General features: G+C 40.4%; 1 protein-coding gene across 1 annotated transcript in view; it reads right to left on the bottom strand.

The window, feature by feature from the left end:
* CPE (carboxypeptidase E) overlaps nt 1-19,931 on the bottom strand; it is a 73,767-nt gene that overhangs the window by 6,195 nt on the left and 47,641 nt on the right. The window contains exons 2-5 of the mRNA XM_083520307.1: nt 13,955-14,151; nt 5,041-5,208; nt 3,466-3,583; nt 1,734-1,916 (exon numbers count right to left, since the gene is read on the bottom strand). Of these exons, the coding sequence (XP_083376433.1) occupies nt 1,734-1,916; nt 3,466-3,583; nt 5,041-5,208; nt 13,955-14,151 (666 nt within the window). The remainder of the gene's footprint in view (nt 1-1,733; nt 1,917-3,465; nt 3,584-5,040; nt 5,209-13,954; nt 14,152-19,931) is intronic.

Raw genomic sequence — 19,931 nt, 5'->3', positions numbered from 1 at the left:
TGCTCCATTTAAAAAACAAATAAAGCTTAAGAAAAATATGGTGATGCAATTCACTGTAAATACATTTTGCATAAATGCTAAGATGAATGTGTAATGCAAATGACAGTGAAATCCTAACCATGCCTACTCAGAATTAAGACTTATTGTCAGTGGCGTAGCGTGGGTTGTCAGCACCCAGGGCAAGGCAAGTAATTTGCGCCCCCTAACCCGTGAATTTGTGCCCCCTAACCCATGGATTTGCGCCCCCTAACCCTAACCCCCAGATGTTGCGCCCGGTGCGGCCGGCCCCCCCTGCACCCCCCACGCTACACCACTGCTTATTGTGGGGCTTCAGTGGGGCTTACTCCCAGGTAAGTAGGGTTAGGATTATAGCCTTAGATATTGAGGGTGGTATTCTAGACTAGTCCTTCTTAGAGTAGACCCCCTGATGGACATGGCTAATTTAGAGTCATTACTTTTACTGAGTCTACTCTGAGTGCGACTTAGTTGACTACAACTCCACATTTTTAAGTCAGCCCTACATTACAAAAGTCTGCTAATTTCATAATGTGTCACAGCATTGCATGCAGGACATCTTGTTCCCCTTTGTATTTGCTATACAAAGCCTCCATTTGCTATAGTAAAACCTATGCCACGAATGTTCGTTGTGTGTCCAACAATAATAATTTAATTAAAATGAGTAACAGCTGCAAGAGTTGCAGACTAGGCTGACAACACCTTAAAAGCAAAGGCCACAGTCCTGCAGCCTGTAAAGTTGCTTTGCTCCTATTGACTTCAATAGGACTTAAGCAGCTAATGTACAGGAATATATCCATCAGCACTGAAAATGCAGTCTGGCTGCAGGACAAGGTAATCTTCTTGCTGGTGCTATTTCTGTGCAGGAGAATCAGATTAGAGTCCCTTAATCCTGCACTTTGGGAGCCCTTTTAGGAATACAGACTAGCAATGCTCAGGGGTGCTTAAAAGCAAAGGAAAACCCTCCAATGTCTGGCTATTATGTGTCTTAGGGAAAATTGACTGTTTCACTCATATTCATCTATACATGCAAGGTGACCAGGTACTTCTATGTCTTCAATAGTTTATTCAACAGGTGCAAGCAGTGCTGAGAAAAGTTGCTCTTCTTGAAATTTGTCGTTCTGCTTAACTATTTTCAAGGCACAGGAAACCTGTCCTTCTTTGTACCTTGTCATCCTGTACAACTGAACAAAGAAGCTTTCAAGTTTTACGGTATATATGCATAGCTGTTTTCCCCCTCTCCTCCACTGTATTCTATATCTGCCTCTTACATCCTCTCTCTGGTCACATATTAAGCTTTTTGTGTGGCAGGGATTATCCTTCCAAATTACTTGGTGGTTAGCCTCTACCATATCAGGATACTTTTGTAGTAGATACAAGAAATAGCAGTATGACTGTCACTGATTGTTGTGAGCACAAATCATTTATTCCTAGAGGGCCACTTCTCTCATCACATTTGAGAGATGAGCTTTCAGAAGACACTTTTATCTCTATAGAGATGTGCAAAGGTGTTGACGGAACAGTAATACAAGTTAAACTTACATAAGTGAAGGCAATTTTAGAAGTTGCAAGTTTTAGCTACAGTGAAGGGAACCAGCAGTTGATTTGCTGCTGAGACCCACTGTCCATTCACATGTGTTGGTGTTTGTGTATACACTATAATTGTTATTCTCTACAATAAACGAATCTCTGAAGTATCATAATGCATTGACACAAACCTCCTGGAACGCTGTACCAAGCCCCACCATTGGTTGTTCCATCTATGAAACTGCTGTCATCGTCATTCTTGCGACATGGTGGCCTGTTTGGATCAGACATGGCGGGATTAAAGGATGAATAGCTTCGAGCTAAGCTTTGGAAAATAGCGTCATCTGGGCAGGAGCTGTATTCATGTGCACTGCCTGAGGAAAGAAAACCAAAAACATGTAGAGGAACAGATAGACTTATTTTTTTCTATGTTGTTCTGTGTCTGTTGCTTTTGCCCAAAGTATTTACTATTGGGGGTGGGGGAAGTCTCATAGGAAAAAGGCTGGATGCACTTAATTTATTTATTTAAAATCATTTTTAGACTACTTTCCATTTTTAAAAGATTATCAGAGCCATTTAAAACAATAAATCCAAGTTCAATAAAAGAGCTCAGAACAATAAAACAATCATGAATACAAAAACAAAGGTAGCTAAAACTGTCCTTATTTGTATTGATTTAAATCTAGACACATTACACATAAAAATCAGGCAGCCACGTTGCAGTTAAAATTATCTGAGCAAGAATAATGCATTTTAATCTGCAAATATTTCTTAAGAAAAATAAAATACGGTGAGATCAACTACCTGATGATCACCAAAGAGAAATAAGATGATTGTTATTTCCACAACTTTTATTTTAATTTTAGAATTTTTAATTGATGCAAAATGGCATGAATCAGTTGGTCACAGTGTAGTCTTCATACTGTGGATATCATTTCAAGTTACAGGGCAAAAGCAGAGTGCATTCATCTCACATATGTTATTTAGCCACTAACATTTAGGGACACATTTACACATTTACATTTTATAAAGATTACATGTGAGATATTTTAAAAGATACTTAAGATGTAGGGTGTGAATGTGATATATCTGTAGATATATGCACCAGAGAACAAGCATTGGCTGCAGCTCCCTATTAATTATAGATCCAGAAACAAAGCTAGGTTTTCTGAAACAATGCCTGTGGTAACAGAAAGTTTAAAGAGTGGCTATTAGAAGACCTGATTTGGCCATAATGATAAACTATGATTTTTTGCATGAGCCTCTCGCTTGTGCCCCAGTGTGGCCAAGATAGAAATTAACCATAGTTTAGCATTATGTCGAAACTCTCACCTGTGGTTAATGTTGAAACAAGCCAGTTTTATAAACCATAGTTTAAACTGGCTCATTTTAGTAAGCGACCATAACCTTGCAGGGTGCTGAATACCACCTTTCCTACACTGCTGACTTCTGGTGTCTACAGTAATTCTAAACCAGGGGTCAGCAAACTTTTTCAGCAGAGGGCCGGTCCATTGTCCCTCAGACCTTGTAGGGGGGCTGGACCATGTTTTTTTTTGGGGGGGGAATGAACAAATTCCTATGCCCCACAAATAACCCAGAGATGCATATTAAATAAAAGCACACATGTAAAAACACGCTGATTCCCAGACCATTAATGGGCCAGATTTAGAAGGTGATTGGGCTGGATCCGGCCCCCAGGTCTTAGGTTGCCTACCCCTGTTCTAAACCTTACTCTCTTACACTGTATCAGTGATCAGTAATTCTATCAGCTGCCAGTGGCATGCAGAAATACTGTAACTTTCTGAAGACATTACATACTGCCACAGAATTATGGGAACTGAACTTTCTATAGCTCCAAAATGATGGCACATTTCACATGCCTTTGAAATGAATAGATTGCACATTCAAGTGTATTGTACATACCAGTTCGAGTCTCATCATAAGGGTAGTTTGCTACAAGGTCCCCACCATGGAGGTTGGCAGACAGCACAAAGGGGATATCCATAATCCAGTGAATTACACTTTTTGTTTCAGGCGCAAGCTATTGAAGAAGAAACATGTATTATTCACCAGCACTTCAAAGCCAGTAAATAGGTTAATACTGTATAACAAGCGCTATCACATAAGCTTTATTTAGAGTCCTGTGAAATTCCATGACTTCTGAAAACTGAATTAGAATTACATTATATCTTCAGGATGTACCAATAAAAGGTGCTGATGTAAGATTAAAACACACAAGTTTACTAATATGTGCATTACACAAGTTGCCTAAACACAACACATTAATGGGCTTCAGCCATCTTAACTCTCTGTTGGATTTTGGCCTCAGAGTCACACAATATGTGTATGTGAAGAAGCCCACAGAGCTCCCCTGCTGCCTTCACCCATTTCTGGCCTTGGGTCCAACTGAATATTCAGGAGAGATCTGGATCTCCAGGGAATGTCTAAGCAGCAACAGTTTGAATTTGTAGGGGAGAAAATATGCCACTCTAGAAGCATGTCATCAGGTGGCCTAGACTTTTATTCTGTCAGACCTTTAGCCCTAAGGAATTTTATGCTTGGTTATGGCCTCTTTGATATTCTTTGTTGCCTAACTTTACTGTCCTTTGTATTCTCTGTTTTTAATGTTTTATTGTTGCAATCATTGGACTTTTGCTGTATTTGTTTGTACCGTAAGGCACTTTGAGGGCCTTCCAATGGCAAAATGGCCCGTAAATACTAAAACAAATGAACAAAGAAGTGTTGAGAATACATTTGAGGTCAAGTATGCCCTTCTGCTCTACACTAGCAAGAAAAAAGGATGCTCTTTAAAAAGATGTTCTAGCATCATGCTCTTAAAAACGCTAACATGTCCTGTCCTGAAGCCCTTGTCCATCTTATCTTGAATTCCTAGTTCTGATCCTGTCTGCTTGCCTTTTCAGCATTCCTGGTCCAGAGAAGACCTAAAGTTGAAACCTAAAAAAATACTCCTCTGGATTTTGCACAACCTTTGGTTTTCACCTTGTTCTCAACCATATTATACATAGGTTCTGGCCATTTGTCTATATCCATCTGCAACCACATAGACAAAAGGAAAGGAGTACCAAAAGGGGGGGAAAGGTCTTTGCTCTATAGAGTAAAACTAGTCATCTGAAAGAAACATGCTATGGAAATCTAGAAAGTTTTATCATGTGCTGAAATATTTGAATCAATTCAACTTTCTGTCCCAATTCTGCTTTATTTATTACATTTTCAAACACCCGTGGATTGATTCTTTTTTTACTGCCTGGGTGGATCTACACACTGGAAAGAAACCGCTATAAATAAGTCAGAAATTAAATCATTATAGAAAGGTTTTTGTTCTATCTGGCTCCATCTGGTGTTGTATGTTTATAACTCATTCAAATCACTATATTTTGATTAATGTAGATGAGTCCCCTGATTGAAAGGGCATATAGAACTCTCTGAAGAGGAACAGATGACAGTCTATAACGTTGATGGTAAACTACAATTATTTACCTTTGGGTTCTGATCCACAGCTTTCTTCAGGCTTTTCAGTAAGTGATTATTTGGACCTCCTTCTTTCTCATGGACATAAACTATTCTATCCAGGTCAGGGAAATTTCGGTTTAGGTCTATTCCCTGGGCATTACTTCGGCCAACAAACCAGTCTTTGAGTTCACCAGGCTAAAAAGAAGAAGTAATCAAGAGGGATTATTAGAAAATAGCACCGATGCTGTCATTTAATAGTATAACATAGTTTCCATGAGAAATGGCCCATTTAGCTCATCACTGTGTTGTCTGGTGGTGACTTGAAAGATTCTCAGAAAAATTCAAAAGCATGGCTTTCTGGAAACATTCACCAGTGTCTGCATCTAGTACTCAGAAGCATACCGATTCTCGTGGCTGATTTAACACATGCATATTCTTCACTTGATGACTGACACTCACTGTCTCCGTTGACAGAATTGTGTCTGAGTTGATACACAAGTTCTGTGGTGCTTAGCCACAGTGAATTAACCGAAACTAAACAAAAAATATAGCTAACTAGCAGCCTCATACCTGACACTGCTTAGGAATTTTATATATATATATATATATATATATACATATATATATATATATATATATATAATCACTGCAGTTTTGAAAAGAGTGATTAAAATCAGTACAGTTTTGAAAAGTTCCACCAGCCATCTCCAGTCAAAAGGGTGTCTAACTCAGGAACCGTCATACAAAATTTGGTTATGATATCTTAAGGTGATACAGTGAACAAACAAATTTCCAAAATACATAGTAGATATTGAAAATTACATGGGTTAAAAAAATGAGTAGACATTCTAATTTTTTTCAAGATGGCCGCCAAACTAGCTGCAGAGTTCTGGAGGTTATCTGAGGCAAGTTCTAAATCTGCTTTTTAAACAGGCTCGACACCGAGCCAACCTTTGAAACTCCCTTTATAATATATTTTAACTCCTCCAGAGTTTCTAAGTAGTTTAATAGTCCTTTTAGCTTGTTGCTTCTAAAAAAAAGAGCTCCTTGCTACCTTGTTACCTTGTTATCTTGATGTCCGGAGGGTTTTGCTCCCCGCGATGCCGCGCCCCTCAAGTCTGACCGACAATAAGGAAAACGGGTGACAGCTGATTTATTGCCAACTCCGTGTTACGCTCTGAACTATAAGCTATCAAATTACAAATCACAAACAGCTATCCCAAATCTTGCCTCATTTTGGACCTTAGCCCATAGCTGGGTGGACAAAGATTTACAAATGGTACTTACTAGAAAGAAACGTAGGGACCTGGGGATAGTGACAAGTCCATTGTTCCAGGAGTGTTATGAGAAACAGAGTAAAATCACGCAATACTTTTTACACACAAGGGACAACGAGAATGGAAATGGAAATGGAAATGAGCAAAAGATGGCTGAGATGGTTGAGTTGAAGCAGGATGAGGCTCTTCTTTTTCCCTCTGCTGCTCAAGATCACTCAACCTTCTCTAGAGGAATACAGGACACAGAGAATAACAACCAAAATAGAAATACAATGAGCCTGGCCCATGAAATAGTCTTGGCTGAGATATTATCTTCAGAGTTACAGGAAGAAACCCGAAACTCCCAGAAACCCCAGACTTCATCTATGGGCTCCCAGACGGAAAACAATGACTGCTATCCTCAGGACTGGCTGCTCTCTATAAATCTGGATCTGGCAGCTATGAAAAAATACTTAACAATAACAAATGGGCTGCTCCTGACATTAGTGGAAAATTACCCCCTCCAAGCTAAAGGCTCAGAACCTCATGGTGTTGATCCACAAACCACCCCTCAAGAGCCAGAATATACAAAGCAACCAGCAACCAGCAAGTGCACACAAGGATCAGCAGCGGAAAATCATTTACACCAAGGAAAGGACATAGGGCTGTATGTATCTGTCCCTAAAACTGAATTTCCTATCGAAGTAAATCAAAAGAAGCGAGGCATTAGTAAGAGATCCCATAAGAAGAAAGCTGAAACTAAAAAGAAAAGTAAGAACATAAAAACTGCAAGGAAATCTGTTACAAACCGACGTGCATGCAAAGTATGCTGGAAAAGACTATATAAGCTGATTCCAACAAAATCAAAAACAAACTCTAACAAACCTGCTATACATGGCAGCAGAGAGAACAACAGTGTGGATCCAGGAAAAAAGATCCAGCTGAAGTCTTTGAAAGAAACATCATTGCTGCCTAACAAAACAAGTGAGGAAACGGAATCACTACCCGGGTGCTCTATGCTGAAACCCCAAGGATCCATAAATATTAAAGAAGACTCACCCCATACTATTGATTATGGCAGATTTCAAGATGAGCCAGTAGCAGGGCAAGACTTGCCCCAGGATAAAGGATGGAAACTGATGTTGGCAGATAGGAAGTTAGCTTTTCTTAACTACCCGAAGCCAAAGGGCTTCCTTACACAGGAAGAACGCTCGGTGCATTTTGTGAATATTTTAGATGATATGCTGCCAGGGAAAATAAAATTAAATGACATTACCTCAGTAGATTTCATATTCTACAATGGATATTCTCTGCGAGTGATTGCCTCCTTCAAAGATCAAAACTTGGCTAAATATATATATAGATCAAGACATCTGCTGTCAAAGAAAAGGATAACGGTAACAAGATTTTTCGAAAACAGCACATGTTTGAAATTGTTCGCTGATGAGTTTACGACAGCTGAGATAAGATTTACTTGTAAACCAAAGGAGGAGAGAGGACACTCAAAAGACAAACTGGAACATACTGAGCAAGGGCCCTTGAAACTAAGACAGGAGATGAGATTGCCTAATGAGGGGATGGATAACTTCTATCCAGAAGAAAAGGCATTAATATACCAGTTTGGATTGTTGCCTTTCTTTGCCCAATCTGAGATCTTGAGAAGATTGGAGACCCTTAGAAATAAGTTAACAGAGATGAATGCTCAGGAAAAAGTAAGAGAGAAAGAACCGGCAACGGACCAATTGAAGAAAGAGAACCTCTCTGAAAAAGCCAAGACAGACCTCATGAAAGATTACTCTTATAATACCTCTACAATTGCGGAGATAAACCTGTTAACAACAGATCTAACACAGTGCGTAAGGGACAGCAACAATCTACCATCTAAGAAGGAAACCATCCCTATGGCAACCACGAAAGACTACCCTTATAATACCTCTGCAGCTGCAGAGATAAACCTGACAGCAACAGATCTAACACAGTGTGTAAGGGACAGCAACAATCTACCATCTAAGAAGGAAACCATCCCTATGACAACCACAACGCGCTCTTGGACCAGCATGAGATACCTGGATGAGGATGAACTTGGTATCAGTCAAATAGAACACCTCAAGGTAGATTCGCCAAAAAAAGGAGTACTGATCACTAATGTTAGCACGCTGCACCCTTCAACTGATTCCATTGAGTACCTGGGCGATAATACATCTATGGACATTGCCAAAATGAATGAAATCCAACCAACAGATAAAAAGATAGGCCCAAAAAATCTTTCAAAGGCAAATTGACTAAGATCAATTTTTGGCAAGACAACGTGCAACCTTGCCTTGCTAACTTGGAATATTGCAGGTTGGCAAAAGAGGGTTTCTGACCAATCCCTTGCTAAATATATCCAGAGACATGACATTGCGTTTCTCCAGGAGACCTGGAGCACAAGTGAAGTGGAGTTAAATTGTTTTTCTGCGTTCTCCCTCCCAGATCTTTTAAGTACTAGAGGGGGGCGAGTTAAAGGTGGGTTAGTTACTTTAATCTCAACAAGGCTAAGGGCCACATTTAAAAAACTAGACCCACTAGACCATCTGGCCACAGCTGTGCAAGTACAGTGGAGAACCCACAGCTGGCTGCTGATTAATGTATACCTACCCCCACAAAGAGAGAAAAGATTGATAAGAAATACTTGGGCTCAGTTAGAACAGTATCTTGACAAACTACTAAATCAATTTCCTGATGCCTCTGTAGTGGTGGCAGGCGACCTAAATGCCAGAACTGGACAATCTGATGAGGCTTTGTGTGCCCATTTCCACGAAACAGTCCCCATTAAAAAGGAAACCCACCCAATACCAGCTAGAATCTCAAAGGATAAAGGCTGCAATTATGCCGGCTTATGCCTACTACACTTGGTCAATAAGTTGGACCTGGTTATATTAAATGGCCGTACAGAGGGGGAGAAGGTCGGAGAATTCACATTTATATCTAACAATGGCGCCTCCACAATTGATTATATAATCGTGTCGTATGATCTTCAAAACAAAGTTCTGGAATGCAAAGTGGAGGAGCGCTTAGACAGTGATCATCTGCCATTAAGTGCACTCGTAGCTGCGGGAAAGGATTTATCCTGCGCTGAAAAAATCGAGCATTCGAGCCCTACAGTTTTGGAGCTCAGATATTCGCGCATTAGATGGACAGATGAACTGCATAAGGAAATTTCAAGTAGGCTATGCTCAAAGGAATTCCTCACTAAGAGAGAAAACCTTATAACTTCCTCAAGCCATGAATTAAAGATAAATTATTAATTTTACTCCTTCAAGATTCCCTGAAGGAAAAAAGGAACAGGCCAAGTAGGCAATCCTCAGTATATAAAAACTCCAAACCCTGGTTTGATCAAGAATGTCAGGATATGAAGCTAAATTTACTGAAAAAATACAAGAATTATAGATCTGCCAATTTACCCCAACTCCCCACGGGCTGGTTTGAAGATAAACGGAATTATAAAATTTTGATCAAAAACAAAAAACTCCTGGCACAGAAAAGAGAATGGAAATGCCTAATAGATGCATCCAGAGAGAGAGATTCAGCCACCTTCTGGAGACTGGTAGCAAATGGAGTGCGATCTACTTCCTCAGAAGTGGAGTATACTATACCTGCAGGGACTTGGGAGGCATTTTTCCAATCTTCATATTCAGCTCTGCCTTTGACACAGCCACTAATACAGTGTGCGGCAGGTGATGAGTGGCCTCCGGTGTCGGTCGCGGAGATTAGGAGGCTTATTCAGGCACTCAAACACAGAAAAGCCCCGGGAGCAGATAACATCTCTCCTGAACTTCTCAAAGCCAATATTGACTGGTGGGCCCCAGTCCTTGCCACCCTTTTCACCAGCATAGATCAAACAGCAATAATACCAGAGGACTGGGGATTGGCAATCATCGTTCCCATATTCAAGAAAGGCTGTAAACTTGATCCAGCCAATTACAGACCAATCAGTCTCTTAAGCATCATCAGCAAACTTTATGCAACTCACTTACGTGAAAAGTTTGCGGACTGGCTGGAACAGGAGCACATCCTAAAGGAAGCCCAGGCTGGTTTCAGGGCACATAGATCAACTCTAGACCAAGGATTGGTATTGCAACATCTAGTGGAGAAATACACCTCAAAGAAAGGAGGCTCTCTCTATGTAGCCTTTATAGATTTCAAATCAGCCTTCGACTCGATACCCCGGCACAGACTTTGGGAAAAACTAAATGTCACAAACATCGATAGACGTCTTTTGCTTCTTATCCGTAGACTACATGAAAATACTCGGATCCGTGTTAGATGCGACCGTTATGGGAACCTATCAAAGGAAATCCAAAGTTCCCATGGTGTCAAGCAAGGCTGTGTTCTTGCCCCTATTCTTTTTAACTTTTATATAAACTCCTTAGTCGGAAAGATGGAGGAAGCAAGTACTCATTCCCCAAATCTAAATAATACACCAATCCCGGTCCTTTTGTACGCGGATGATGCGGCACTTATTTCCTTCTCTTGTGTGGGTCTAAGAAAACTTTTACGAGCTCTTACAGAGTATTGCGAAGCTGAACACCTAATAATAAATTACACTAAATCAAAAATTATGGTGTTCTCCAAGAGAAAACTCCGACATAAATGGAAAATTAATAACCAACCTATTGAGCAAGTAACATCTTTTAGATATCTTGGAATAATTTTTGATGAGAAGGGATCTTGGTGCCATCAGATTAAGAATTCCATTGTAAATGCGCAAAGATCTTCCAGAGCTATCATAAGATTCTTTTACAGAAAAGGAGGTCAATATGCTCCTGCTGCCTCCCAGGTCTTTGTTGCAAAAATACTTCCACAATTGACGTATGGCACCCAGATATTTAATTGTCAAAAACTCAAGTCCCTGGAATCTGTACAAACTAAATTTTATCGTTCCCTACTAGGGTTACCTACCTGTGTCTCTAACACTGCCATTAGGCTGGAGGTAGGCCAACTCCCTATTAATGCCAGGATATGGATCCTGAAGATTCACTTCTGGCTAAAACTCATATTTTTCCCAGTGGGAGTGGCTCCATTGACTCTACTAGACCCGTTCCAGTCTAAATGGAGATTGTCGCTTTATGAAAAATTGAGGGGCCTGGGGCTTTCCTCACAAGAACTCATAGCCTCAGGCTTTGAAAAGGCTAAAATGATGGTGAGCCAGCGAATAGGAGATGTAGAGCTTCAGGACCATATGAGCAAGATAGATAAATATCCAGCTATCCAAGATTATGGAAAAGGGTTTAATCTAACCCCATATTTGCTGGACCTACAAATCGCAAAATATAGGCGGGCGTTTACCCTTACCAGATTTGATGTATTGCCATCTGCCTTACTAAAGGGCAGATACGAGGGCACACCCTATGCTGAACGAGTTTGCCCATGTGGTCTGAAGGAGGTGGAAACAGCTTCACATGTGCTGTTACACTGCGACCTTTACGGGGATATTAGGTTACTGTTTATCTCCCCTATCGTTCAGAAATTTCCAGGTCGATCTGAATCTCAGCGGCTGAAAATCCTACTAGGAGATAAAAACCCAGAAGTAACACTGAAAGTGGCCAAGTTTTCTGCGGCCGCGATCAAGCGGAGGGCATTAGCTGTAAAAAAGTAAAAGATCTGACCCCTGGATAAGCCCCCCCCTTTTTTTAAGCCCATACATATACTGTAGTGCATATATGAGTATGTATATGTGTGTGTGTGTGTGTGGGTGTGTGTGTGTGTGTATATGTGTATTGTTTTTATGTATAATTTTACAACTTTTAATTGACACCATCATTCCCTTGTAAATTATTGCTGCCTTTTATGTTTTTTTTCTTTTCTTCTGGTCTATGACCGTAATAATAAATTTATTCATTCATATTCATTCATTCTAATAGCCACTTCCTCACAGCTGTATAAAATTAGGAGTCCTTGAAATTTAGAAATAATAGTTCAATGTGAGATAAATGCACACATCTACTATGTCTTGATCAAAGTATTAGTAGCAATGTTGGTTCTTAGAATAAGACATGCAGGACAAATATGAAAAAGAAAACCTTTCCTTTGGGCCAATTTGTGTTTAAATGCAAGGTGTTCATGAGAAAATGTAACATGGAGCCACCAGAGGGTGCTCCCACACTGAACATCCCTAATCTATAATTTATTGGTGTTTCAAGGCAACCATGACTCACTTATCAGCAAGTAACTTTGGGATAGCTCTAACTGCATGTACAAATGTATCTGAAACTGAAAGAAGCTAGGTGAAATCTGCAAAATGCTCCATGGATACTATTACATGCAGGATGCCAGTGAGAGGAAGTGAGATAACACCAGGCATGGATGACAACGATGAATGCCTATTTACCCACATTATGTAAGCTAAGCCACTTAGAGATTTTATTAAACACTGGCCTGCGAGCGCTCCAATTGGAGAACAGCCTTTACAAAGCTATCATGGACTTTGAAGACACTCAAACTCAGGACGAAAGGGAGAAATGTGCTAAGAGGAAGGCACGTTTGGCAAACACTCACCATAATCAACTCCTGCCCGGAAACCTATGTCCCCACTGTGGAAGGACATGTGGATCCAGAATTGGCCTCCACAGTCACTTACGGACTCACTGTTAAAACCATGTTTATGGAAGACTATCTTACTCAGCTACAAGTAATTGCCAAAGAAGAAGAAGTAAGCCACTTAGAGATTGGTATGATTTTTTTATAAACAAATGTTTGTGGCATTGTAGCCACTAAGGAACAGTGCCATGTAAGTGGCCTTTCACTCATGACACACACAGAATAATCCAAGTGTATATGTTATGGTTACACTGCTAAAGCTAGAAGGCCCTTGGGGTGGTCATTGTCAGGGTGGGAAACAAGCCCTCTTCTTACATCCCAATCCACACATCAATAAATGTGTGGATTAGATCAGAAGACAATCCACTGGCCCTGACCCCAATTTCTGCACACTGGGAGGAATGTATAAAAATGACTTTGCATATGTACAACTGTACATGCTGTTCTGGGTCTGTACTCATGATCGGGAACCTTAAACACACCATATTGCCTCAGGCAGTGAAGCTAGAACATAGCCTATGTGGCTAGTAGCAATGGACAGCCTCATCCTACATGAATTTGTCTAATCCTTAATAATAATAATAATAATAATAATAATAATAATAATAATAATAATAATAATTTTTTATTTATACCCTGCCCATCTGGCTGGGTTTCCCCAGCCACTCTGGGCGGCATCCAACAAAATATAAAAATCTTCCCTAAACAGGGCTACCTTCAGATGTCTTCTAAAAGTCAGATAGTTGTATATTTCCTTGACATTCCACAGGGTGTGTACCACAACTGAGAAGGCCCTCTACTTGGTTCCCTGTAACCTGGCTTCTTGCAGTGAGGGAACCACCAGAAGGCCGTTAGAGCTGGACCTCAGTGTCTTGGCTGAACGATGGGGGTGGAGACACTCCTTCAGGTATACTGGGGCGAGGCCATGTTGGTGGCCATCACTCCATGCTGTATATCATCCACAAGGACATAATATAAATGATGATTTTACCCACCACTGTAAACTTATTTCAAACCTGCTGCACTGAGCAATAATACCACTGGTAAATGCATTTGACAAATTCTATTAATGCAAATATTTGCTTATGTGGCTACTGCTTGCATACCTGTGACGCTGCCTTCTCAAAGCCATCTGGATTCAGTGACGGCATGATGTGGATACGTGTGCTGTGAATCAAGTTGATGATAGTCTCATTGCCTTTCTGATATTCGTTGCAGAGGTACTGAGCTAAGAAGATGAGGAGCTCCCTTCCCACGGCTTCATTTCCATGCATGTTGCCAACGTATTTGAATTCTGGCTCCCCTAAAACACAAAGAAAAATGTGGTGTTGGGCATATACACATAACAATAATCAAAATGAATAATGTACGCATCAGATCACATGCGGAGAGCGATCATGCAATCATATAATAAAATCACCCAGATCCTAGTTTGCTTCTCAATTCAGGGGGATTTCTATCACCTCCCACCTGCATCTAAGGCTCCCCTTCTTGTATTCATGTAAGGAAAGTCAGGACTCATGTTAATGCGCACCAGATCATGACAACTTAGGATCCAAGCCAACATGTATCAGATCACACTGACGGGCTAAAGTCCTGTACAGTGTAACAAGGAGTGATGTCCAATTGAAATAATAATGCAAGCATGTGTAATTGCATTCTGCATTATTGTTGTTGTCATATTTGATTTTCTAAGATTCCAATTCAGACTTTTTATTTTTTTAAATGCAGTTATTTGGAAAAGTGCTTGCCTTTGTCTACAGTAACAGAATTTCCCGTGAACTCTGTAAAACTGAAACTGGCATGGAAGTCGTACCTTTTAAGTCAAACAGAATCCATTCTGGAAGTCCGTTCGACTTCCAAAACATTCGGAAACCAAAGTGTGGCTTCTGATTGGCTGCAGGAAGCTCCTGCAGCCAATCGGAAGCCACAGAAGCCCCGTCGGATGTTTGGGTTCCAAAGAATGTTCACAAACCAGAACACTCACTTCCGGGTTTGTGGCGTTCAGGAGCCAAAACGTCTGAGTACCAAGGCGTTCAGGATCCTATACTTCAAAATGATTCACCTGGTGGGGTGGGATATGCAATGCTAGCTTCCCAGAGACATATCTGGCATTTACTGGGAGAGAGAAGGATGAGGTGGCACCAGGATTGGGGCTCTGTGCCACCAATCCAGCAGAACCAATCCAGAGTCTTTGAATATATAAGTGTACAATAATTTATACACACTATACATATACATAAACAAATCGCCAATATTAACAATTTTATTACATACTTTGCCGGAGCAGCAAGCAGAGCTAAAACCCTATACTGGGTCTCTTCAACATCTACAGTTGCTGCAATGCTGGTGCTGAGAAATACAATCTGACTTTTCTTTTAATGTCTGGCAACAAAATAATAATATAGTCTCTGATTCATATAAGCTGTTTTGTCTAAAGGGCAAAAGAGTTGGATAATAACCATTTTCAATATTAAAATACGCTTCAAGATTGCACTAGAAAGTATCATTCTAAACGTTAATTCAGACCAAGAGTCAAAACACATTAGGCATATGAGAAAACCGTAATATGAGTTATATTTAAACAAACATGGTATGACCAGGCACTTATTATTAAAACCTAAGTGGGGGAGCAAGATGGGCCGGGCATAACACAGCTCTGCCTGCCTGGGTATTTGGTAAAGTACCAAGCCAAACTGGAGGGACAAGGTGGGGGAACTGTGGTAGGCCAATGAAGTTCCCTCTCCTCCTTGGAACAGGACTTGGGGGCGGGGGTTGCATCTGGTGAAGGGAACAAAGAAGCAGACTAGGGATGCTGTTGGTGTACCATCCACCCTGCTGCCCAACAGCCTCTCTGGATGACTTCAACATCCATACTGAGGATGCCTTGAGACCAGCTTGGGATTTCATAGTCTCTATGGTGACCATTGGGACTGTCTCAGATGGTCACTTGCCCGACACACAGAGCAGGACATACCCTTGATTTGATCTTTGCTCCTTGTGAGGAGGAGAGTGGTCTGGAAGTAGGGTAGATATTATCCCATTGTTATGGTCCACTTTCTGGTGAAGTTTAATCTAGCATCAACTACTCCTGTCTGCAGGATTGGGGGACCAAGGTAGATGGTCCGCCATCAGAAGCTGATGGATTCTGAGGTATTTCTGATGGCTCTGGGGGATTTTCCATTGGATAGAGCAAGTGTTCCTGCTGAAGCTCTTGCTTCACTGTGGAAATGTGAGGTGAGTTGGGCCTTCCCTGGCACTATAGAGATTGCATTGCTTCCTGGTGACAATCAAACGTGCATTACAGAGATGGTGTAGCTCTTAGTGAGCTGATTAATCAGCTCTTAGTGAAATGATTAATCAGAAAGTCTTCACTGGAAGCATCTTAATATTTATCTCAACAATATATATACTGCTTAACACCAAGATTTCTAAGGGCTGGTACCTGCGTACAGCCTCCCATTTTAAAATAGCTAAAGAATTAACTAATAAAGATAGCTAAGTATATGAAAAATGTTTGTGTTGCATTTATGTGGTCGCAGTTTTAGTAAACAAGGCTTCACTTTTTTCCAAAAAATGAGCTTTATGTTGAGATGATCAGTGTGTATTTAAAAAATAAAATAAAAATGCTTTTCAATCTGTCTCTAATCCCCCAAACCACAATAGAATGTAATGTTTTGTTTTGCCCATTTCAAATGCCTTTCCCCTTCATTCATTCTATTAAGAAATGCAGTTTTCTGTGTACCATAAATAATAAGTTAAATAGTAAGTTAGCTGACATTTGGAACAAGGGAAAAAAGAATAATAGAATCATGGAAGGAAGCCATGTCCAACCTCCTGCAATGAAGAAATCTCATCTGACAAGTGCCCTAAAATATAATTTTGGTGATACAAGATCATAATCTCCATAAATTAATGTGGGAAATTGCTATTAATCTGTCAGCTATATGTGTCTGTAATAATAGCAAGTACTTCATATCTGAAGTGTCCTGGAGTGGGCCTAGTGCTATCTCACAGCCATGGGAATTGACCTCACCTCACCTTAGAGGCAACAGAAGGCTGGTAGCAACATACCTCTGATTTGTGGGTTCCCCATGACACTAGCAACCTCATAGTAAAGAAGAGCATCCTTCCCCAACCTGGTGCCCTCCAGATGTTTTGGTCCACAATTCCCATCTTCCCTGATCATTGGGCCATGCTGTTTGGGTCTGACTGGAATTGGGAGTCCAACATCATCTGGTTGGAGAAGGCTAGAATAGAGTGACAAATTACTTGGGAAAATGCTCTTTGATCTACATTTGTTTTTGATACAGCCAAAGGTTAGAATCTGTTTTTGAAAACTTGGGCCTTATATTATGGCTATATAGAAAGCATGTTTGTGAAGGAAGAAGCATGAGAATCTTCTATAAGATTTGCCAGATTCCTGGATCTTTTAATTGTTGAAAATTATAAATGGACTCATAGAAAGTCCAAAAAATACTGGGCATGGAGGAAGATACAACATTATTTGTTGTCTGAATATCAGAAACAAATCCTGGACAGTTTTTCTAACAATTTTATGTAAATAGAACCTCACAGACTACAGAGTAAAATTTAAGGCTCAGACTTCTTTGTGAGCAGCATTTTGTCTGAAACTTAGAATAAAATTGTACTTTCTAATGTTATTTCTATTCTCTCCTAAACATTAGGGAAAATCCAGTGTGACGTGTGTTACTAAGCTTGGTGTTTCTGATTCTATCTATTTGCCTGTCAGCTTTAAATATTAAAATATACACACAATTTTTGCAGCCATACATTTTTTTTCAAATATAAACACCATAAGAAACAGGAAATTAATTAACCTATATGTATTTGAAGTCAGAATTCTGTCGTGTTTTTGCCTTCAATTACAGTGAAATTATCCAGAAATCACTTTAAAAGACAATTTTGTAAGAAAGAAATTGAACATTCTGCTCACAGGAAAATGACAATTATGGGGAAAGTAAAGCTCAGTCTGTTTTCAAGGCATCTGGGAAACAGGTTTTTAAAGTACTATCTGCCATACAGGAAATCTGTGATTTGTGCAGTTTTAATACTAAATGTGTAGGAGGAGAAGTCATGCAGCTTGTACACAGCTTAGTTCACGATCAAGTGAGACAGAACAGCTTCTCTTTAAGCCTAATGTGGTCTCAGCAACATCTGCTGGGTTAAATTAGGTTTAATCAGCTATGTACCTGGTTATATATTAGCATCCCGTGCAACAATTTCCAGAAGCATTCAGGACAATCCCAGAGCTATTTCCACTAATGTTAACTGGAGCATTACATCAGTATTTACTTTAATGGCAGAAGGTGGGTTGGAGAGCTGTTTGGAATTCATTCCTCAAAGAAGAGAAGAGGAGTTTGGATTTGATATCCCGCTTTATCACTACCCTAAGGAGTCTCAAAGTGGCTAACATTCTCCTTTCCCTTCCTCCTCCACAACAAACACACTGTGAGGTGAGTGGGGCTGAGAGACTTCAAAGAAGTGTGACTAGCTCAAGGTCACCCAGCAGCTGCATGTGGAGGAGCAGAGACGCGAACCCAGTTCACCAGATTATAAGTCTACCACTCTTAACCACTACACCACACTGGCTCTCAAAACCTTTGTACTATCCTGGAAGGAAATGTTCCAAGGACAAAAACACCAGGAACAAAAGAATGAAGGTGGGCTGCAAGAATCTACACAGCAAAAAAGTCACAGTCCTATACCTCTTCCATTTGAGACAATAGACCATAGGCCTTGCTTCCCTAATACTTAAACACCTTGTTCATGTCCTTCGTCAGATAAGTGCTACAAAGTGTTGAGTTCTTCATCTGGGAACCAACAAGTAAGCCATACAAGATATATTTATTTGACCTAAAAGCTGTCTAACTCACACTGTTGTCTGATGCACAAGTTACTGCCACCATGGAGCAGTCTTGAATTCAAATAGAGTCGTTTTCTCTACTCCTCTACCAAACTGCTCCTTAAAAGCTGTGAAATTTACATTGGGGTTGGGGGAAAGGAGAAAACCATCTGATGAACATGATGAGCTTGAAGGCTTCCAGACCTGATACCAACAAATTTAATGGCCAAACTAGGGAGACAGAGAGTGTTAGGCTTCAATGTCAAGGTCACTGAGGTTCTAGGCTGAATGTTGCCATTGCACTTTTTTGGAACACTGTGAGTTTTCACAGTGGTCTTCCCTGCCCCATTAGATCTTCCTCGACCTAAGAATTATTTGGCTCCTTTGTTCACTTTCCTTTACTTGCTGGCTGTTACTGGAGCAGTCTTGTTAATGATGCTGCAGGGGCTCTGAAGGATTTAAGCGTTTCTGTGGAAAGCTATTCATGCCAGATCTCACTCAGTCTGTTGGAGCGGCGATCAAAGTGAGTGTTAATGCTTTCTCCCAAATAATGGGCCATAAACAGTTATCGTTTTCCCTCTTGCAATTTCTTGGCCAGTAAGTGGGACAAGTTTCATACCAGATGGCTTATCCCAAGCTTCAGAGGATTTTGAACACAGTGCACATATCTTTCCTTCCATTGTGAGGATATTGCATTTCCCACGCATTTAAAGCACATAATTTCATACTTTTCCCAGATACAGAAAGAATACAACAGCATGGAATGGATTCACACCATTGTCACATATACTGATTGGGTCTCTTATGCAATTCAGTGACATAACCCCTCCACCCCAATATGGCTGAGTTACTTTTGGAACTTTCCTTTGAGGACCATCTAATTCTTTGAACTTTCCTTTGAGGACCATCTAATTCTTTGAAACTATGCATTTCACTTCTCTGATGTAGGCATTGGTTTATTTCTTTTTTAAGGGGGTGTAAAGAATGGCATAACTTCTCTGCAACAAGCCTAGCCTTCTCATCCACTATCACATGGTATAGGGGGAGGTCATATATTCACTGCTCTTCTCTAGCTCTTCTCCTTTTGTATCACAAGACTTGGCTCAATGAGAGCTGAAGATGGAACTTCTTATCTCCAAAGATGCAGCAAACAAACCAATTTGAAAGTAGAAGTTCTCTTCTAGGAGAGAAAGCAGCATCTTTGTTCTTGCCCCTTC

This window comes from Podarcis liolepis (genome assembly GCF_965112155.1).
Source record: "Podarcis liolepis genome assembly, chromosome: 9".
Classification (NCBI taxonomy): domain Eukaryota; kingdom Metazoa; phylum Chordata; class Lepidosauria; order Squamata; family Lacertidae; genus Podarcis; species Podarcis liolepis.
The sequence above is the reverse complement of the archived record's forward strand: the minus strand, read 5'-3'. Positions and strand labels throughout refer to the sequence as shown.